Source organism: Cygnus olor, chromosome 4 (assembly GCF_009769625.2).
Source record: "Cygnus olor isolate bCygOlo1 chromosome 4, bCygOlo1.pri.v2, whole genome shotgun sequence".
NCBI classification, from domain to species: Eukaryota; Metazoa; Chordata; class Aves; order Anseriformes; family Anatidae; genus Cygnus; species Cygnus olor.
In genome coordinates, this window is record NC_049172.1 from 75,264,464 (window position 1) to 75,280,484 (window position 16,021).

The window sequence follows — 16,021 nt, forward strand, 5'->3', positions numbered from 1 at the left end:
ATTCACAGCACTTTCTCTGCATGTGCTCTACCAAACTTCCCTCAGCCCCGTTCTCCTTGCACCCCTGACCGCTGCCATCCAGCCTGTTCCTGCCTGACCTTGTGACTCTTCCACCAACCTCCCCTAGCCTCCAATTTAACAGCTTCTCAACTTGAAAACAACAAACGTATTGCCCAAGTCCAGGTAAATGAGATCTTCCAGATTTCCTTTGCCTCGAAAAGGAATTATTGGAGGAGAACTCATCAGGTTGATGGGGAACAGTCAAAGATAAGGGGGACAAGGCTGCCAACCTCGTGAGGACCATGCCAGACAATATTTGGCAGCTCCTAGGACACCCACCTGTGCATCCCTTCCACCCATGGCTGTTGGAGGTAAGATGGAGCCTAATCTTCAGATTACACGAGATGGACTGAGCTGCCTGAAGAGGAAAAGGAAGGGGCAGAGGTTGGAGCAGGGAGATGCACAGCAGTGCTCACAGATCCTCCTTTCACAGGGAGGGAAGGAAAGAAGACAGTCCTTAAGGTTAGGGGGACTGGAACAGGGATTTGAACCGCATCCTCGAAGCTAAATGGCAGTGTGAGAAGAGTAAATATACATTAGACTGCAAGTTTGATTCTGTTCCAGGATAAGTAGAGAATGAAGCAGGGGAGAAAAGTAAGTCACTTATACTAGGCAAAAAAAGGATGCACCTGCATGGCCCCTTACAGGAATTAGGTCAGAGAAGGGACAGGCTTTGACCACTATGTTTCATTCCTACAAAAAGGAGACAGCAGAAGTTACAGGCTTATAAAAGGACATTTTATGTGTTGCACATTCTCCCTCTAAAGTTTTGGCTGTAAATAACTAGACATTTCAACCATCTCAGCCTGAAGAAGAGAGCTGAAGATTTGGTCCTAAGACAAGGGCAAAGGGGTTGGGCAGCGAGTGGAAACTGCAAGGCCAGTTTCCCCAGAGGATGGCAAAGGCTTTCAAAAACTGGAGCAGATAAAACAATTGTGCTTTGTGTACTCCCCTTCTCAAAGCTATTATTGCACTTTATTTTTGCTAAGGCACAGATGTCAGGATATCTCCTCTGATCCTGCAACACGAGAACAGAAGAGATGATTCCCAAGTCAGATTATCTTGATTCCCAAGTTAAATTACCAGGAAATTTCCCCAAACACTGTTTTCTTATAAGATTTGGTGATATAACTTAATATAACTTAATACTTTCGCAGACACCCTGAATCGCTCTGGGTTGCAGAGCTGTGTTGGTAAATGTTTAGGAGATTGATGGCAAAAGGAGCAGACAGAAACCCCAGCCTTTCTCCCCATGAAAGCACCGCTGGGGCATCGCATGACTCAGAGCCTATCAATTGTCACCACCATTTTCTGAAAGTTTTAAGTTAAAGGTTCTTGGGATAGAGAAAAAAGATTTTCCTCTATTTGAACATTCGTTCAAATGTTTCTATTTCTATATGTTCATGGATGGGACCACAGTTAAGCCAGCGGTCTCCACCACCAGCAGTTGCAGTGGATCTAGTAAGGGATGTGCTTTTCCGAGGGAAAAAAGCCAAATACTTCGGTATTGGGATAGTCATCTCCAGAAATTCCCAGTCAACAAACAGCTCATCACTTGTCCCAGAGTTCCATTTTATGCTCAAGAGAAAGGGCTGTTAAGGTGCTTGAGAAAAGTAATAAAGGAAGCATTGACCTTCAACAACTGCACTGCATTTGAGGAATGTCTTAAGAACAACGGCACTGTAAGGCATGGTAGAAACTCTCCTAGTTGCTTGGCCAGCATTAAGACATAGCCCAAAGGTTTGCGATGAAAGCTTATGCCCACATTAGTTAAGAACAGGGCCCAAACACTCTAAAATTAACATGGGAATGATCTTGTGGGGTCTGCAGTCTGATACTGAATTGTTAACCGCTGCTTCTCTCAGACCATCAATATATGATGGGGAAATTGTTCACTGCTGTGTTGACAGCGTGCACCGCAAGTCAAAGGAATGGACTCGGCAGTTCAAAAGCAGTGGATGCAGTCCAACTGCGTTTGCAAGTGGAAGAGTTCATGCTTCCCAAAGCCAGCTGCAAAGCAAGGGAAAAGTGCTGGATTTTAGTCAAAGGACCATGCAGGAGAAGCTGCCATTTCTGTGTACACGCCTGCAGTAAGCAAAACAGGCTGAATTTAACTTTTTTTTTAAGAACTGATTATGAAAAAAACAAAACACTATCCTAAACAATAAAAATGCAGCAGTGTTGACAATCTGGAGACAAATCATTGCAGATTCAGTTTAATCAGCAAAGTGACCTGACCAATGCACAGCCTCCCACTCAGAGACTGAAGCAGTAAAAGGAGGGTAAGGTGGGATTGCCCTCTCAATGGCAGCTTGATTTCAGATCAACAGCAGCTGATCTTGAAACAGCTCCCTCATTTATGAGTACAGGGAGCAGGATTTAGCTCTTGCATTCATGTATACACAACTACAGTGAAGTATAGTTGCTGAAGGACTGAGATGACAGGAATGAAGCCAATTAACATCCTTCATCCTACAACTGGTTTTAAATTTTACCCCATTAAAATTCCATGTAAGAGCATCTAAAGATAAAATAACAGCTTGGAAAAATATAATTTCTTTAAATCTTTAGATTTTAGTTTAAATATGAACGAGTCACCTTTCTGGTCTTCTGTATTTCTCTTCACTTTGCGAGCTCAAAACTAATATACTTTGAAAGGAAACTTCAATGATTAAAAATTCAAGCTTAATGAGCTTATTAAAGAAGTCAAAGACAGACAGCAGATGGAGACTGTTTATTGGTTCTTTCCATCACATCTGAGTTACAAGTGTAAAAGTCACACAAACTGCAGGTATAAACATGTAAAACAATACAAAAATAAATGGAAAGGTAATTTTATATTTATTGAATCAAGTTGTGTAATAAATACAACAGGCAAAAAGCTTCAATCACACAATTCAGTTTAACTGAAGTTACAGTAGTGTTTGTAAATACAAGTTTTTAACTTAAAATTGCAAATATTAAAGCATTGAGAACTAGTATAAAAGTGAATTTTGGCACATTGTAAAGTGAGAAGTGTTACATTAGTATCTAACTTGTGTAAAAATGAAGCAATTTCTCACTAGCTTTCTGAGGTACATTTTTAAACAATCTAAAATTAGATCAATGATGCAGTTCTAACAACTCACAGTTCACAATTCACTATACTAGTTACGTTTTTTTCCCTTTTAAGAATACCAAAGTATTCCAGAGCTTAAATCTGTGCAAATTCAGAAAAGTTTCAATTAAAAAATAATAATAAAAGAAACTTATTAGAGAACTTCTACATGCAACTTAGATGCTCCCTGCAATCAGTCATTAATTGCAAAGTGTAAAATCGGACTAAGACCAAATTGCACAGCTTACCATAAAATACTCCGAGATTGCAGCGCAGTCCAAGTTGCAAGTGTTCCTCTCTTAAGTTTATCACATTTTTCTCCCTATAACTTCAGTAACTTCTGATCACACTCATTCTCCATGAGGGGAAAAAAAAAACACCACAACCTGCTAACATGAGGGTCAGCAAAGCACGTAAACCCCTTGAGGACTCTCAGCATTTCTTCCCAATTTCAGAAATGTCTGGACACAAAGTTACTGTTACCAATTGTCAAAATACAGTAAAACATATTGGAACAGTGTAATGGCACTTTTTCTGTATCCAAACATTTGTGGTTTAGAAATGGTGCTTTTTTATTATTATTACAGTAGCTAAAAAATTTTCAAAAACTAGATCTTTAACTCAATCCTTACCTCGACTTCAAAACAGCGAGGAAAGCAGCTTGCCCTACAGATGGGGTTTGACACAGTATAAATCTCTCTGACCAGAGTACAAAAGTTATGCTCTTCTAAAAAAAAAAAGTGCTGCTGACTGTTAGAAGTAACTCCAAAAGAATCAGCAACTGCTATTAAACTATCAGCAGCATCACGCATTTATACGTTTTAGTCCTCAAAGAGTTTTCTTTTAACAGTTTACCATTTGTGCTAATATTCTTCGCTACGTTAATTTTAAGTCCTTTCACCAAAACCGTTTTTTTCCTTTAAAAAAAGAGGGTGCAAGCAATACAACCCACGATGGCCATTTATGCTATGCTTCGTGCATAAATGGCATCGTCTGCAAGGCACTACTATGTTTAAAGGATACCATTGTCACAGTTTCACTATTTCAGTAATTTTTCACTTTTAAAGTCACAGTTAAAAACTAAAAAAAAATTGAGGTAATCAAATTATTTCAATACCAAAATAGATTAATTGAAATAGTACCAGTATGGTGAAAGGTCTTCAAAATACACAGCTATTACCATATAGCATGCAGTACAGTATATAAGTATACTAGGCCTTTGCTCAGAGCTCTTCTGATGCAGTTTTTAGAGAACACCTCAATTTGCACAGTAGCACACCAATTTGATATGCTTATTTCCTTTTTGTTCATGAGACACTGCGTTTGGGATTGCAAGCTGCTACGCCAGCCGCAGCTGAGTTAGCCCCATCGACAGCCATTTTCAAGAGCTGCACAAATTGGAGTTCTTAAAAAGAGTTCAGCAGAGCAAAATAAGCTACAGTATCGTCATCTATCGTTCAATCAATTGCACTTAACTACACCGTTACTGACTTGCAAGCTGAGACAAAGCATCAAGGGAGTGCCCGTCGGCTCTGCAAATGGTGTTTCTCCTGACATCACGTAGTCATACCGCTATCCTAGAAATATGGCTTTGCAGATTAGATAACTTGTACTGGGAAGGAGCACGCGGGGTTTACACTAAGTTTATTGGCTAAGAACTATAACTTGGTAAGAATTTCCTAATGCCCCTTTTATTGCAGTGTTACCTCCAGAATTCTGCACTCTAATAATCCTGGTCTGATTTCAATATATAGTTTCATGCAGCCAACTGTACTTAGCTTGTAAGCACCTGCTTGCCCCCCAAATCCACTGCTAGCTACATTTCTCTACCAGGCACTACAGTATATGAAGACTAAAGTATAGCCATGCATAGATAAACTCACGAGCCTTATCATGATGCTCTATACCTGTAATATGGGTTACCCCGAAAAGCCTAGACACACAAACTAATTGCTGGCTTTTAATGAAATTTAACAGGATACAAGTAGTTTATAAAGTCTCGTGGTGTGCAAAACAAAAAATTAAGTTCAGACAGCTTTTTAAATCTAATAGGAAAGCTATTAACGAAACCTTATCAACACCTATATCCCAGTCTGCAGCACCTGGAATTCCACATCTGTACTGCATCACCATTGCAGCACGGGCACCAAGCCAGCTAGTAACAACACGAACTGAAACTCTACCTACAAGGCGTTTCAGTTTTTGACAGACTTATTGAAGTTTCAGCCATTTCAGATTCCAAAGGTAAAAAATATATTTCTTAAATAAGGTGTAAAACTGTATGTAGCCTTAGGTTTCACGGCAGGATTTAAACCTCATTTTCCTCCCACAAAAAGAGACTGAACACGTTATGTACTTAAAGTGTACTGTAACAAATCATTCGATTTCTTACTGCATTGTATACATCTGACCAAAAAGAAAGGCAGCAGTTGTATTAAAAGATGGAACTACTCCTAAAGCAAAGGAATACGAAAATCAAAATCCCTCTTGGACTTTTTTCATCTGACTAAATTCTGAACACACAGCACGCTACAATAATCTGCTTATTCAATAAGCTTTCAATAATTATGTTTAAGTAGCTGCTGGGGTACCACGTAAGCCTTCAGTCAGTGATCTATGAAGTCTCACTTAAAATTGCACTAAATTACGTTACAGGACAAGTTGCCCAAATTCCTATTACAGTATCATTTAGTAACTGTAAAGGTTTTGGTGCAAGTAATTAAAACCTAGTGAGATGTTACTGTGTGCAATTTTTTCTGGAAGTTTCCCAGACAACTTCTTTCCTATTTCAAGTACATCTTCAGATATTTTTTACCTTTGGAAGTGAGTCTTTTTCACAAAGAGCAATTCTTTAACTAAAGAATCCTGGCTTTTCATACTCTCCCCCTTTTCTTGCTCTGCTTAGTTTTTACTACTGAAGTAAGAATCCTTCAGAGATAATCCTTTAAAGAATCACAAGTTACAGATTCTAGAAAATATGACCTGAATTGCTATAACACCACTGGGAAGAGAGAGATCTCCACCTATCTCATTTCACCCTGAAATGTATAAACATCTTTTCTTTAAGAAGTCAAAACTTTGACCGCGGATTCAAACTGTGCAGAGGTTTGAGACATGCTGTCCCCTCAGAAAAAGAGCAGAGGTTTATGTATTCCCCCATTTCTCGCTTTAGGAACACCCTTACAGCAGCAGGATCAGGTACTCTTCAGAGTTCTTGAAGCGTTCCCCCATTTCTCGCTTTGGGAACACCCTAACAGCAGTAGCGTTAGATTCTCTTCAGAGCTTTTGGAACGTTCCCCCATTTCTCGCTTTAGGAACATCCCCCAATCCCACAAACTGAAGTATACCACTGCTCATTTACGCTCCTGTGCAACAAGTTTCAGGGGACATCAAGAGATTAAAGTTGTTTGACCATCTGCATGATGGACCAAACCCATGCTTGCATTTTGACCTGCTAGGAAATAAACCTTTCCAGCTTTTCTTCTTTTAAAGAAATTTCCACTGCTAGCCAGCGATTCCAGGTGACACTTTTTACAGTCTGGAATTAAGGTGAAGTGGAAGCAAACCTGACAATACAAACAACTAAGCAGTTACCATATTAAAAATGCCAACCTTACAGGAATGATCTCTTAGTTTTATAAGGAGTGCTGAAAACTGACATTTCACTTACATTTTCTAGTTAACCAGCAAGGACAACAGCATTTTTGGTTACTGACAGTAGGTAGTTCAGAAATCCACAGAATACATGTGCTTATGTCTTCTGCTCAAAGAGATCATGATACTCTTGTTCTTCTAATTCTCTGTTGTACTTCTCTATTTCCCGGTTGGCTTCTTCCAAGTAATCATTCATGAATTGGTCCATTACTGATTTTGAAAAACTAAGGAAAAAAACATTTGTGCAAATAGCATTTGTTACAAAAGAGCAAACAGGTCTGAAGGATCTGCCAGTTCAGGAACACTTACTGAAAGCAGAAATTCATAGAAATCCAACAGAAATTCAATGCATTACCTTCTGAGATTACCACAGTCTGACCTAACCACAGCTACTTTTTATTACTGGGGAATAAAAGAGTTTCCCATAAGGAAGAATATAAGAACAATAAAACTACAGCAGGTTTGCAGATATTTATAGCTATTTTGGTAAGTGCAAGTCTGAAAAAATTTACTTGCCCAACACAAAACAGCCATAACTGCCTGCACAGACATCTTTTACTTCCAAACACCAGGATTCTGGTGGTCTAGTGAAGAGCACAGATGAAGTTCACTGTTACCCTATTTTCTGCCAGTGTACCGTAACTAGGAGTTTACCCAGCAGCCAGAGGTCTGCTGGTTTAAAATTAACATTGTCCCACAGAGCAGTGAAAATCTGTTCTTATTCCAGAACAGAACACACTTCAATTTTTGTTAAGCCTAAGTAAAAAGCAAATTGAGAATATCAAACCAAATTTAAAATTTCAGTGATAAAGGCAAAAACAATAGAAAGGTATGGAAACAAGAAGAACAGGAGTAAACTGGACCATTAGTATTACTCTGGAGTTTGTGCCAGAGACAAAAACACATTCAGGTTTAAGTACCATATATATTTGTATAAAATCAACATGGTTCTGGAAAGAAAACCAGAGAGCTGTGTTGGCCCTAGTTCACTTTTGTAATTGATACTAAACAAGACCAGTAAGGACAGAGCATTTATGAACAAATATATAGCACAATTAGATAAGTAAATCATTCTGCTTGCTCAGCTGAAGGAGTTTTCAAATAAGGTTTTACTTTAAGTTTAAAAAGCAGTTACAAAAACTGCACCTCCACTACTTCTGGACACTGTTCACATTTCTACTTTGCATCAAATAAGTTGTTTTTATCATACTAAGTTACAAAATGGGAGCAATCATTTAACTTGAGCTGCACCACAAAGATAGACAACAGAAAAAGTATACTGTAGTAAAACATAAACCAACCCTGACTGCTTTTATTTCAGTGTGCACGCACATGCATTCACACTAAATTACATCCATTTGGAAATTTTATCAGTCATAACCAAGAATTAAGCAACGTTATATAACTACTGGGTTTGAAAAATATTTCTTTGACAAGCTGTGGCCCATAAATCGTTCTTCGCATGAGATCATGTACAGCAATTTTAGGGTTGTTTTTTTGGTTCTACACCACTTCTTAGATCATACCTCTGAAAAATTGTTTTAATAGTAAGCTTTAAATGGTAAGTAACCACGCAAAGATTCAAGCAACAAAAGTTTTCACTTCACATTACTACCTGACAATCAAACTGTCTCTTCAGCGTATCATCTGCTTTGACAGTATACGTTTCAGATCTGCATAGCCTGTAGCCTACCCAATTCTTCACCAAAAAATGCATTTCAAAGGATACACGGATGGTAATCCATTTTGTCACCAAAAAAATTCACGAATTGAGTCCCATTGTAAAAATAACCAGCTGGAAGCGGATCCAAATGGCGTTTTACCTAAATTAAGAAAATATATACCACACAATAAGCATTTACAATGCAAAATTGCTTTGACACAGTCCTAACAAGCTTAAATAAGAAAAAACACCTTCTTCAGCAGGCAGGAAGTTATGGCACGTGGCTATAAAGGAGCACTCCAGAAAGACAGTATGACTCATCTACATATGACAAAGATCTATATAGACTAAGGAAGTTATGTACAGCAACGCTCACAGCCATGACAAACTCAGTACCCCAACTCTTACAACCCAGAGTCAGTTATTGGGGCGGGATTAAGCAATTGGGATCCTAGTTTGTATTTGACAACCTGCACAGTACAGAGCAAGGAGAAAAGATGGGGAAAGCCTACCGTTAAACCAACCACAAGAGTATGCATGGCCAACATCCTACACATCCCCCGCTTTTCAAGGCTCGCTTAACATCCTGAGATAAATGCCTACACAATACCAAGATTTATGTTGTAAATTCCTCCTGGACAGCCTCGGCTGTGGTTTGAGTATATAAAGAGACAGTAAGTGTTTTAATTTAGTGCTCATCACACTTGTCATGGCAGATATGGGAAGCGCTCCATCATACAAACGGATATTTAAGAAAATTAGCCAAAAGGACTTGCTATTAATTGTTTCTACTTACGTGAATGTTTTTTATTTCCTGAAGGGTTAGCATTCCCCTAGTCTTCAGGGCTTTCCTCTGAGGTTTCTGTAGAAAGAATTAGACCCCAGTTATATACCTACTGAGTAACGATGTGACATTACAGTTTAGTTGTGTTAAAAAATAAACACAGAAGAGTTCTTCCTTGGAAATGTGGAAAAAGGCAGTGAAATTACGATCACATGCTACCATGCTCAAGCCCAGCAAAGCAGTAAATCTTTCAGAAGCATACATTTTAAACATTAATTTCTAGACAGACTTATTGCATTACACTAAGGCACTCACAAATACGTGATGAAAACATAAGCACAAACCAAGTGATCTTACATAAGGCACCACTAGAGATGACAAATTCTAGAAGTATTTTAAACAATGCAATTTAAATACAACTCTAGTGCAAAAAAAAATTGGCACTAGGACAGAAAAATAATCTAGTTTTTAGCCTGAAAGGTTTTACACTTCATTTCTTACATGAAGTATGAAACTCTCAATTAGCCATGACTAGAGAGACTTAAGGAAGACTACTTGTAGTCCTGACCTGGTCAAAGAAGAAACACTTCACATTTGAGATATGCCTTTACTTTCAAGTTGCAAGTTTTCATAAAATTAAAATAGTATTCCATATAGTGCTTTCTTAGATGCAAAAAGCATTTGTCTCCATATATTACCCATATGATATATACACAGCAAGTAATGTCATCATGGCAAATGTATACTTCCTTGCAGTAACACAACTTGCACAACTTAACACAGAGGTGAGAACTTGAAGATCCTTACAAACAGCTCCAAAAGTCACCTGCACAAAAATTATTCCCTTCCTACACAAATTTCTAGAGACACTATGCAAATCCTAAGCCATAGAAAAGTAATTATAAGTATCTCTAATTAACTAATATTCCAAAATGGACATCATAAAAGGGCAGAGTTGGAACCATAGGCTCAGAATCCAACTAAAGTGCTAAAATAAACAATTTGTATGGTTCAACAGTTCCTGTCCAAGTATATTTCTGAATCACAACCCCAAGAACCTAGCAAAACTGCTGGTATTATTTGGATGTGTACAAGAAAACCAGCTCATCCCACACTCCTGGTCAGGCTGTGCCAGTCTTAAGTTAAGTGTGTTAAGTGTGTTAAGTTAGCAAGACAACAGCTGCAGGACATGCCTTCTAGACTACTTACGGGCATCCTCTGTTCCCTACCTCTGCTGCATATGTATGCTAACCATGCAGGAATACATGAAGTCTTACACAGCTGTACGCTTGACAAATTAAGCATGAAAAAATGAAAAAGCTATACCCTCCATTTCAGTTGGTTACTCTCAAGGAGGTTTAATTTAGTGATTCAAAACAAGTTTTCAGCGTTACAGCATTCAGGTACTTCAAGAAGATTTATTTCATACTACATTTTAGCTTCGGGGCAATCATGTCTCAGCTTAATCATCCTGTGTTTATTCTGCCCCCATTTGCCAACACATTTGCCCCAGTGTTCAAAAGCAGATCAATGCATGAATATGCTGTAGCAGGTATTAAAACAATACACATTTGCAAGCTGTTAGTCCTCTTCGAAATACATTTACACTCTGGAACGCTAATACCTTGGTAGAAGAGAAAGGAGATTAACAAAAAATGTTTCATCAGGATACTCCTATTTCTCCTCTTGTTAGGAAATGCCAAACAGATTACGCTAAATAGAAGCAAACATGTCCACGAACCTGTTTTGCAGTTTCTCTGAGCCAATCTTTTATATCCTCTTCCTTAAGAGAGCAGCCAATGAACACAAGGAAGCACTCCTGTTGACTGCTGCAATCTCTGCTATCGTTTCTTGCATCAGGAGGAGTTGGCCCCTCCTGAACAGGCACAAGGCTTAGTGAGTTAGATGATGTGTTGTGACAGACTTCAATCATTTTATCAGAATCTAACAAGGAGAAGACAGAAGAAAAGAATGTCTTGATAATTGCTAATCTAATTTAACACCAACACAACGGTGTAGACAGACTACAGTACATAAAAATTAAGTTTTCCAATACCACACACAATACAAGCACAAGGAACTGCAGAAGCATCTTCCTCTTACCTGAAAACTTAACTTTGCCCATGATGTGATAAATGTTTCCAGAAAAAGGACTTGGCTTGAGCAATGACTTAATTGCTGTTTGAAATGGAAGACAGACAACATTATCTCACTTATTTTTCTTTTCCTTGGTGTAGCTTCTCATCAGACCTATGCTACAGGTCTCTAATCCACATCCTAGTGCTTTGGGGGAAAAAGCTGCAGTGTCCCCCGTAGCTCCCACTACAAAACATTCCTATACGCTCTCATTTCTTCTCTAGGGGTTAGGTGGGAAATAACGTGTTTGGCATACTGAACGCTTACACTGTGTGTGGAAAGTAAAATGGTGCTCCTTAACATTGTTTTGCTATGGAAAGAAGGAAAGGCATGATTATATATCTACTCTAGCAGCCTGACACACAGTTGAGCGTATTTTTTCGTAATTAAAAGGAATTGTTTGGCATGCATAGTAGAAGCTGATGCTCACTTACAAACTGTGTTTCAACACTACTAAACAAAATTAAACAAAAAAGCAAACATATGAAGATAACTCTCAGCTTGTAGAAACTATAAGTGAAATTAGATTTTCATCTGAACACAGTCATAGGTCAGTTTTCCAGAGGAGATTCTAAAGGTCATTTACTGTACTTTAAGGAAGGAAAGCTGAATTTTCAATTAAATGTTTACTTCAACGGTAATTAAAGAACTGTGCTACGTCAGTGTCTTCCTTCCCTTCTGTTCCTCAGCCTTTTATACCTGGATTTAAATCAAGTCAGTCAAAGTTCATTTGTACCTTTACATTTGGTCACAAATCGTGTTTTTTCTAGAGGACGATTAAACCATACACAGATCTGAACCATTGGAGGAAACACAGACCCAGCTCCATATTTGCCTTCATACCTTAAGGCAAAAAACAAACACACACTTTCAACAAAGAAAACACAACACTTGCGCTTTTCATCTAACAGACTTCTTAAAAAGAACATCCATTATTTCACTACAGGTAAGCTTTCCTCACAGGAAGAAAAACACTAAGCTTTTTTTTCCCCTCTACGAAGAAATTCATGAAAGTGCAATATTAAAGTCTGAGGTTGTTCAAAGAGCTTGGGATTCATTTTGATGTTCTTCCTGCTGCTAGGCTTTTTTTCCTATATACTATCTACTTACTATACTTACATACTATCAATTGCAGTAACTGCTGTCCAAAGTTTTAAATACTGTTTTTTTTTTTCCTCTTTTCCTTCAGCACCATGCAATTTGCCAACAACCCTGACACTCCAAGCTTTGTGCCAATTTATTTTAGGAGCCTTACTCGTAATCCAATTTAGAGTAAAAATTCCAACCAAAAACTACACATGCATACAGGACTGGCAGGGCACTGCAGATAAATCATGCTTCCAACACTATAAATCTAACTAGAAAACAGTCAGCCAGGAGTTATAATGGCTGTCAGGTTTACATTTTCTGCCAAATAGGTACAGCACAGATAACTGCAACAAGACGTGCAAAGCACCCTGAGCAATGAAAAATATCACCCAGTATTAAAGCAAAAGCTTGGTACCACTTATTATCAGGGCCTTAGCCTCTGCCAAGACTGTCAATAAGGCTGCTGATTTTTTTTTTTTAAATGAATAATTGTTCTGCTAATAGCTAGACTGACATAGCAAGTTCATTCCAGTAAGGCTGAATAGCTGTCAGAATGAAATTACTCTCATCGTTATTGACCTCACCCATCCCAATCCTTCCCAGCTTATTCCCAGAGGGTTCTTTTCTATTCTTCTGAAAAGCAGCAGTAATCTTGCCCATTGATTTAAATGGTGTCCAGAAAGGATCCTTTTCCCCTTAAAAGGAAAGCAGTTGTGTATCTACTACGAATACTCATCAGCTCTCTTTCAAAAATGATTTACAAAGCTATTGCCTGTTCCAAATGAGTAGTCTGGAAAAAATCTAAATTAAGTTAGTAAGACTTTTTAATCTTCAAGTTAATTAGAAAAATAGTTTTAATATTTCTCAGTCTAGATACTTGCCAGCCAGGATACATTAAATATCGAGCTCTCATCATCTGAGGATTTGAGAAACTGCCTTCTGAGAGAATTAATTCAATATCCTCATTCCTACAGAGAGATAAAAAATGAAGATTTTTAATTTATGACCTCAATAAAATGGCCACTATCTGTAAGCTGCTTAAATAAAACAGAATGTGTTAGCTACAGTAAAATTAGAGTATTCCCCACCCAGTATGACAGTAACAGTATTAACATTCTGCAGACAAAAACTTGCATATCCTAGTCCCTACATATGACCAAAAATTGAAAGGTAAGATGCCTTTTACATGAGAGGCAATGAAGAAAAACAAGTATCTCCTGTGTATATGGTATTCTTTTGTTTTGCTCTGGTAACGATTTCCAAATACATGTGCCCCATCCACCAAAAGTGACAAATACAGGATGGTGATGAACATTACCTAGTCACAACTCCATTTTCTGCCAAGATGAACGAAACAGCAGGATTTGCCGCTCGGATCAGGCTCTGCAGTTGCATAAGGAGCGGATGCTTCTGCTCTGTAGCGTGACTTGTGAAAATCACATTACTCACCAGTCCTGTGTAAGAAAAACAGAGGATAGTTTACAGACGTCAGGTATGCAACAATAACTAACAAATAATTAAGTGATTTAACAGCTATTCTTATTTTGCCTCTACCTCATTGCATTAAAGGTATTAAGGAAAAAAAAAGCAGGGAGCTTTTCTTCTCTTTCCTGCCCAGCAAATCCCAGAAGCCCATCTAACTTCAGATACGAACAACGAAGAACAACCACACAGAACCGTTAACTATTTTGCAGCAGCACCTAGACAGCAGCCAGCTCAGAAGCCCGTTTTATCACAACCTGTAGACATGCAGGGATAGTAGCTCCTGACAGAGGCAACCGTTTTCAGACACTGATATGACTCAAGGGGGAAGAGGCAGGCTGCTGTACTCTGGGGGTTCTTATGTTTCAGTGAAAACAATCTTACAAAAAAAAAAACCAACATGATCCTACCAGTACAACACTAGTCACTGAAGATGACTTGACTAACGAGGAAGGCCTGCTTTGCCAGAACACAGCTACGCCAGGTCAAGATATTTTTCTTTTTTATTAGACAGATGATGTAACAGAAGTAATTTAGAATTAATCAAAAGAATCAACTAATCAAAAGAATCAATTCATGCTAGCAGCAGTTTGAGAAGGGACAGTTTAATAAAAAACACTGAATTTTCCAAGAGGCTAATACTAATGTGTAGAAAGATTGGTTAAACATCTTGTTTAAAAAAAATATGAAAAATCAGTATTTTGTACACTGACAGTTGTTACTTTCAAAATACAAGACAAGGGTTGGGTTTCAAAAATAAAGAAAAAAAATCAAAGACAAGCCCTGAAATGGTTTTCAGACAGCAAATCTGAATCCACAGGCCAACAAAAAAAATTACAAAAAATGATGGGATATATATTTGTCTTGAGTCCCAACCACCAAGGAGACTCTGCTGTGTCACCAGAAGCAATTCCTTCTTCAGACTTAACAGTACTGCTCACTGCACCTAGTGCCACTGATTTCAGAGGAAGCAGTTCCTCTTCTCAAAGAAAAAATTTCCCAGACTTGAAGATGTCTTCCCATTATACCTGCTGTCTTCCTTGGTGTAAGACAAGTTTCACATTAAATGAGAACCAACTGCTGCTACTGCAGATGACTCTGAAGGCAATCAGCAGTAATGCAGCAACCATCACAGCTGTCAAGCCTTGGGCACTGGAGATCTTTAAGGAAAAACTGCCAGGTGAGGCACTGGATTTATCATCCAGCTGATTTGAGCATTAGCAGATCTCCACTTCCCAATTGTATCAAGGTGGTGCTACAGCAGAAGGAATTACAGCCCAGTTCCTCAGCAAAAAGAAGTGCTGCTTTTTCAGGTCTCCCTAGGATGTCAGTGCTGTCCAGAACGCAGGAGGAACGCTGTTTCTCTGCTCAAGATGTGCAGCTTGTTTCAGATCCTGTATCTGCAAGTACGGTGATGAGACAACGGTAAACTCTAGGCTATCCATGAGTGACTGAGCCAGGACAGTCCAACCCAACCCCACCACTATTTAAAGAGGAATATATAATGAACTTCACAGCATCATCTGCTGCCTGAAGTTATTCCTGATCCTTACGGAAGTATTTAGAGTACACTAATCCCAGCAGAGGCTTCCTTACACGGAAGTATCTTTGCCAAGCGTTCTGGGTTCCTTTATACCATATGCTCCCACTCTGTTACTTGCATCACTGACCCTTTCAAGACAGGAGCAAATTCCCATCTCGTTGGTATTTTTGTTTCTTAATCCCCCACAGAAGTTTCCAGTCCAGTTTCAGAAACACCTATATTTATGCAATATGCAGTTGTTCTCTTCCCCAGTCTCCTCTTTCAAGAACAACGAGCATGCTTAGGAATTTCAAAGTCGCATGAATTCTTGAAATTATTATGTAGATCATACAAGTAGGATGAAAAGTATGAATAAGCTAATCAACAACCACCACACTGCGGGTATGCTAAATGTAGTGTGGTTTTTTTTTTCTATTAATATCCCCAAACTTAATATTGATTTAAAAGTCAAGTTTAATCAAAATTGTTGTTATAATTTCTGCAAAGTTAGCACAGAACAATAAATAGGCTGTA

The 16,021-nt window shown here is 38.4% G+C and overlaps 1 protein-coding gene across 1 annotated transcript in view; it reads right to left on the reverse strand.

Annotated features, from left to right (window-relative positions):
- Positions 1-2,779: 2,779 nt before the first annotated feature.
- Positions 2,780-16,021, reverse strand: part of DNAAF9 (dynein axonemal assembly factor 9) — a 74,612-nt gene continuing 61,370 nt past the window's right edge. Inside the window, exons 30-37 of the mRNA XM_040554693.1 lie at positions 13,802-13,937; positions 13,365-13,451; positions 12,131-12,237; positions 11,362-11,436; positions 11,000-11,202; positions 9,271-9,336; positions 8,541-8,634; positions 2,780-7,021 (exon numbers count right to left, since the gene is read on the reverse strand). Of these exons, the coding sequence (XP_040410627.1) occupies positions 6,909-7,021; positions 8,541-8,634; positions 9,271-9,336; positions 11,000-11,202; positions 11,362-11,436; positions 12,131-12,237; positions 13,365-13,451; positions 13,802-13,937 (881 nt within the window). The 3' untranslated portion in view covers positions 2,780-6,908. The remainder of the gene's footprint in view (positions 7,022-8,540; positions 8,635-9,270; positions 9,337-10,999; positions 11,203-11,361; positions 11,437-12,130; positions 12,238-13,364; positions 13,452-13,801; positions 13,938-16,021) is intronic.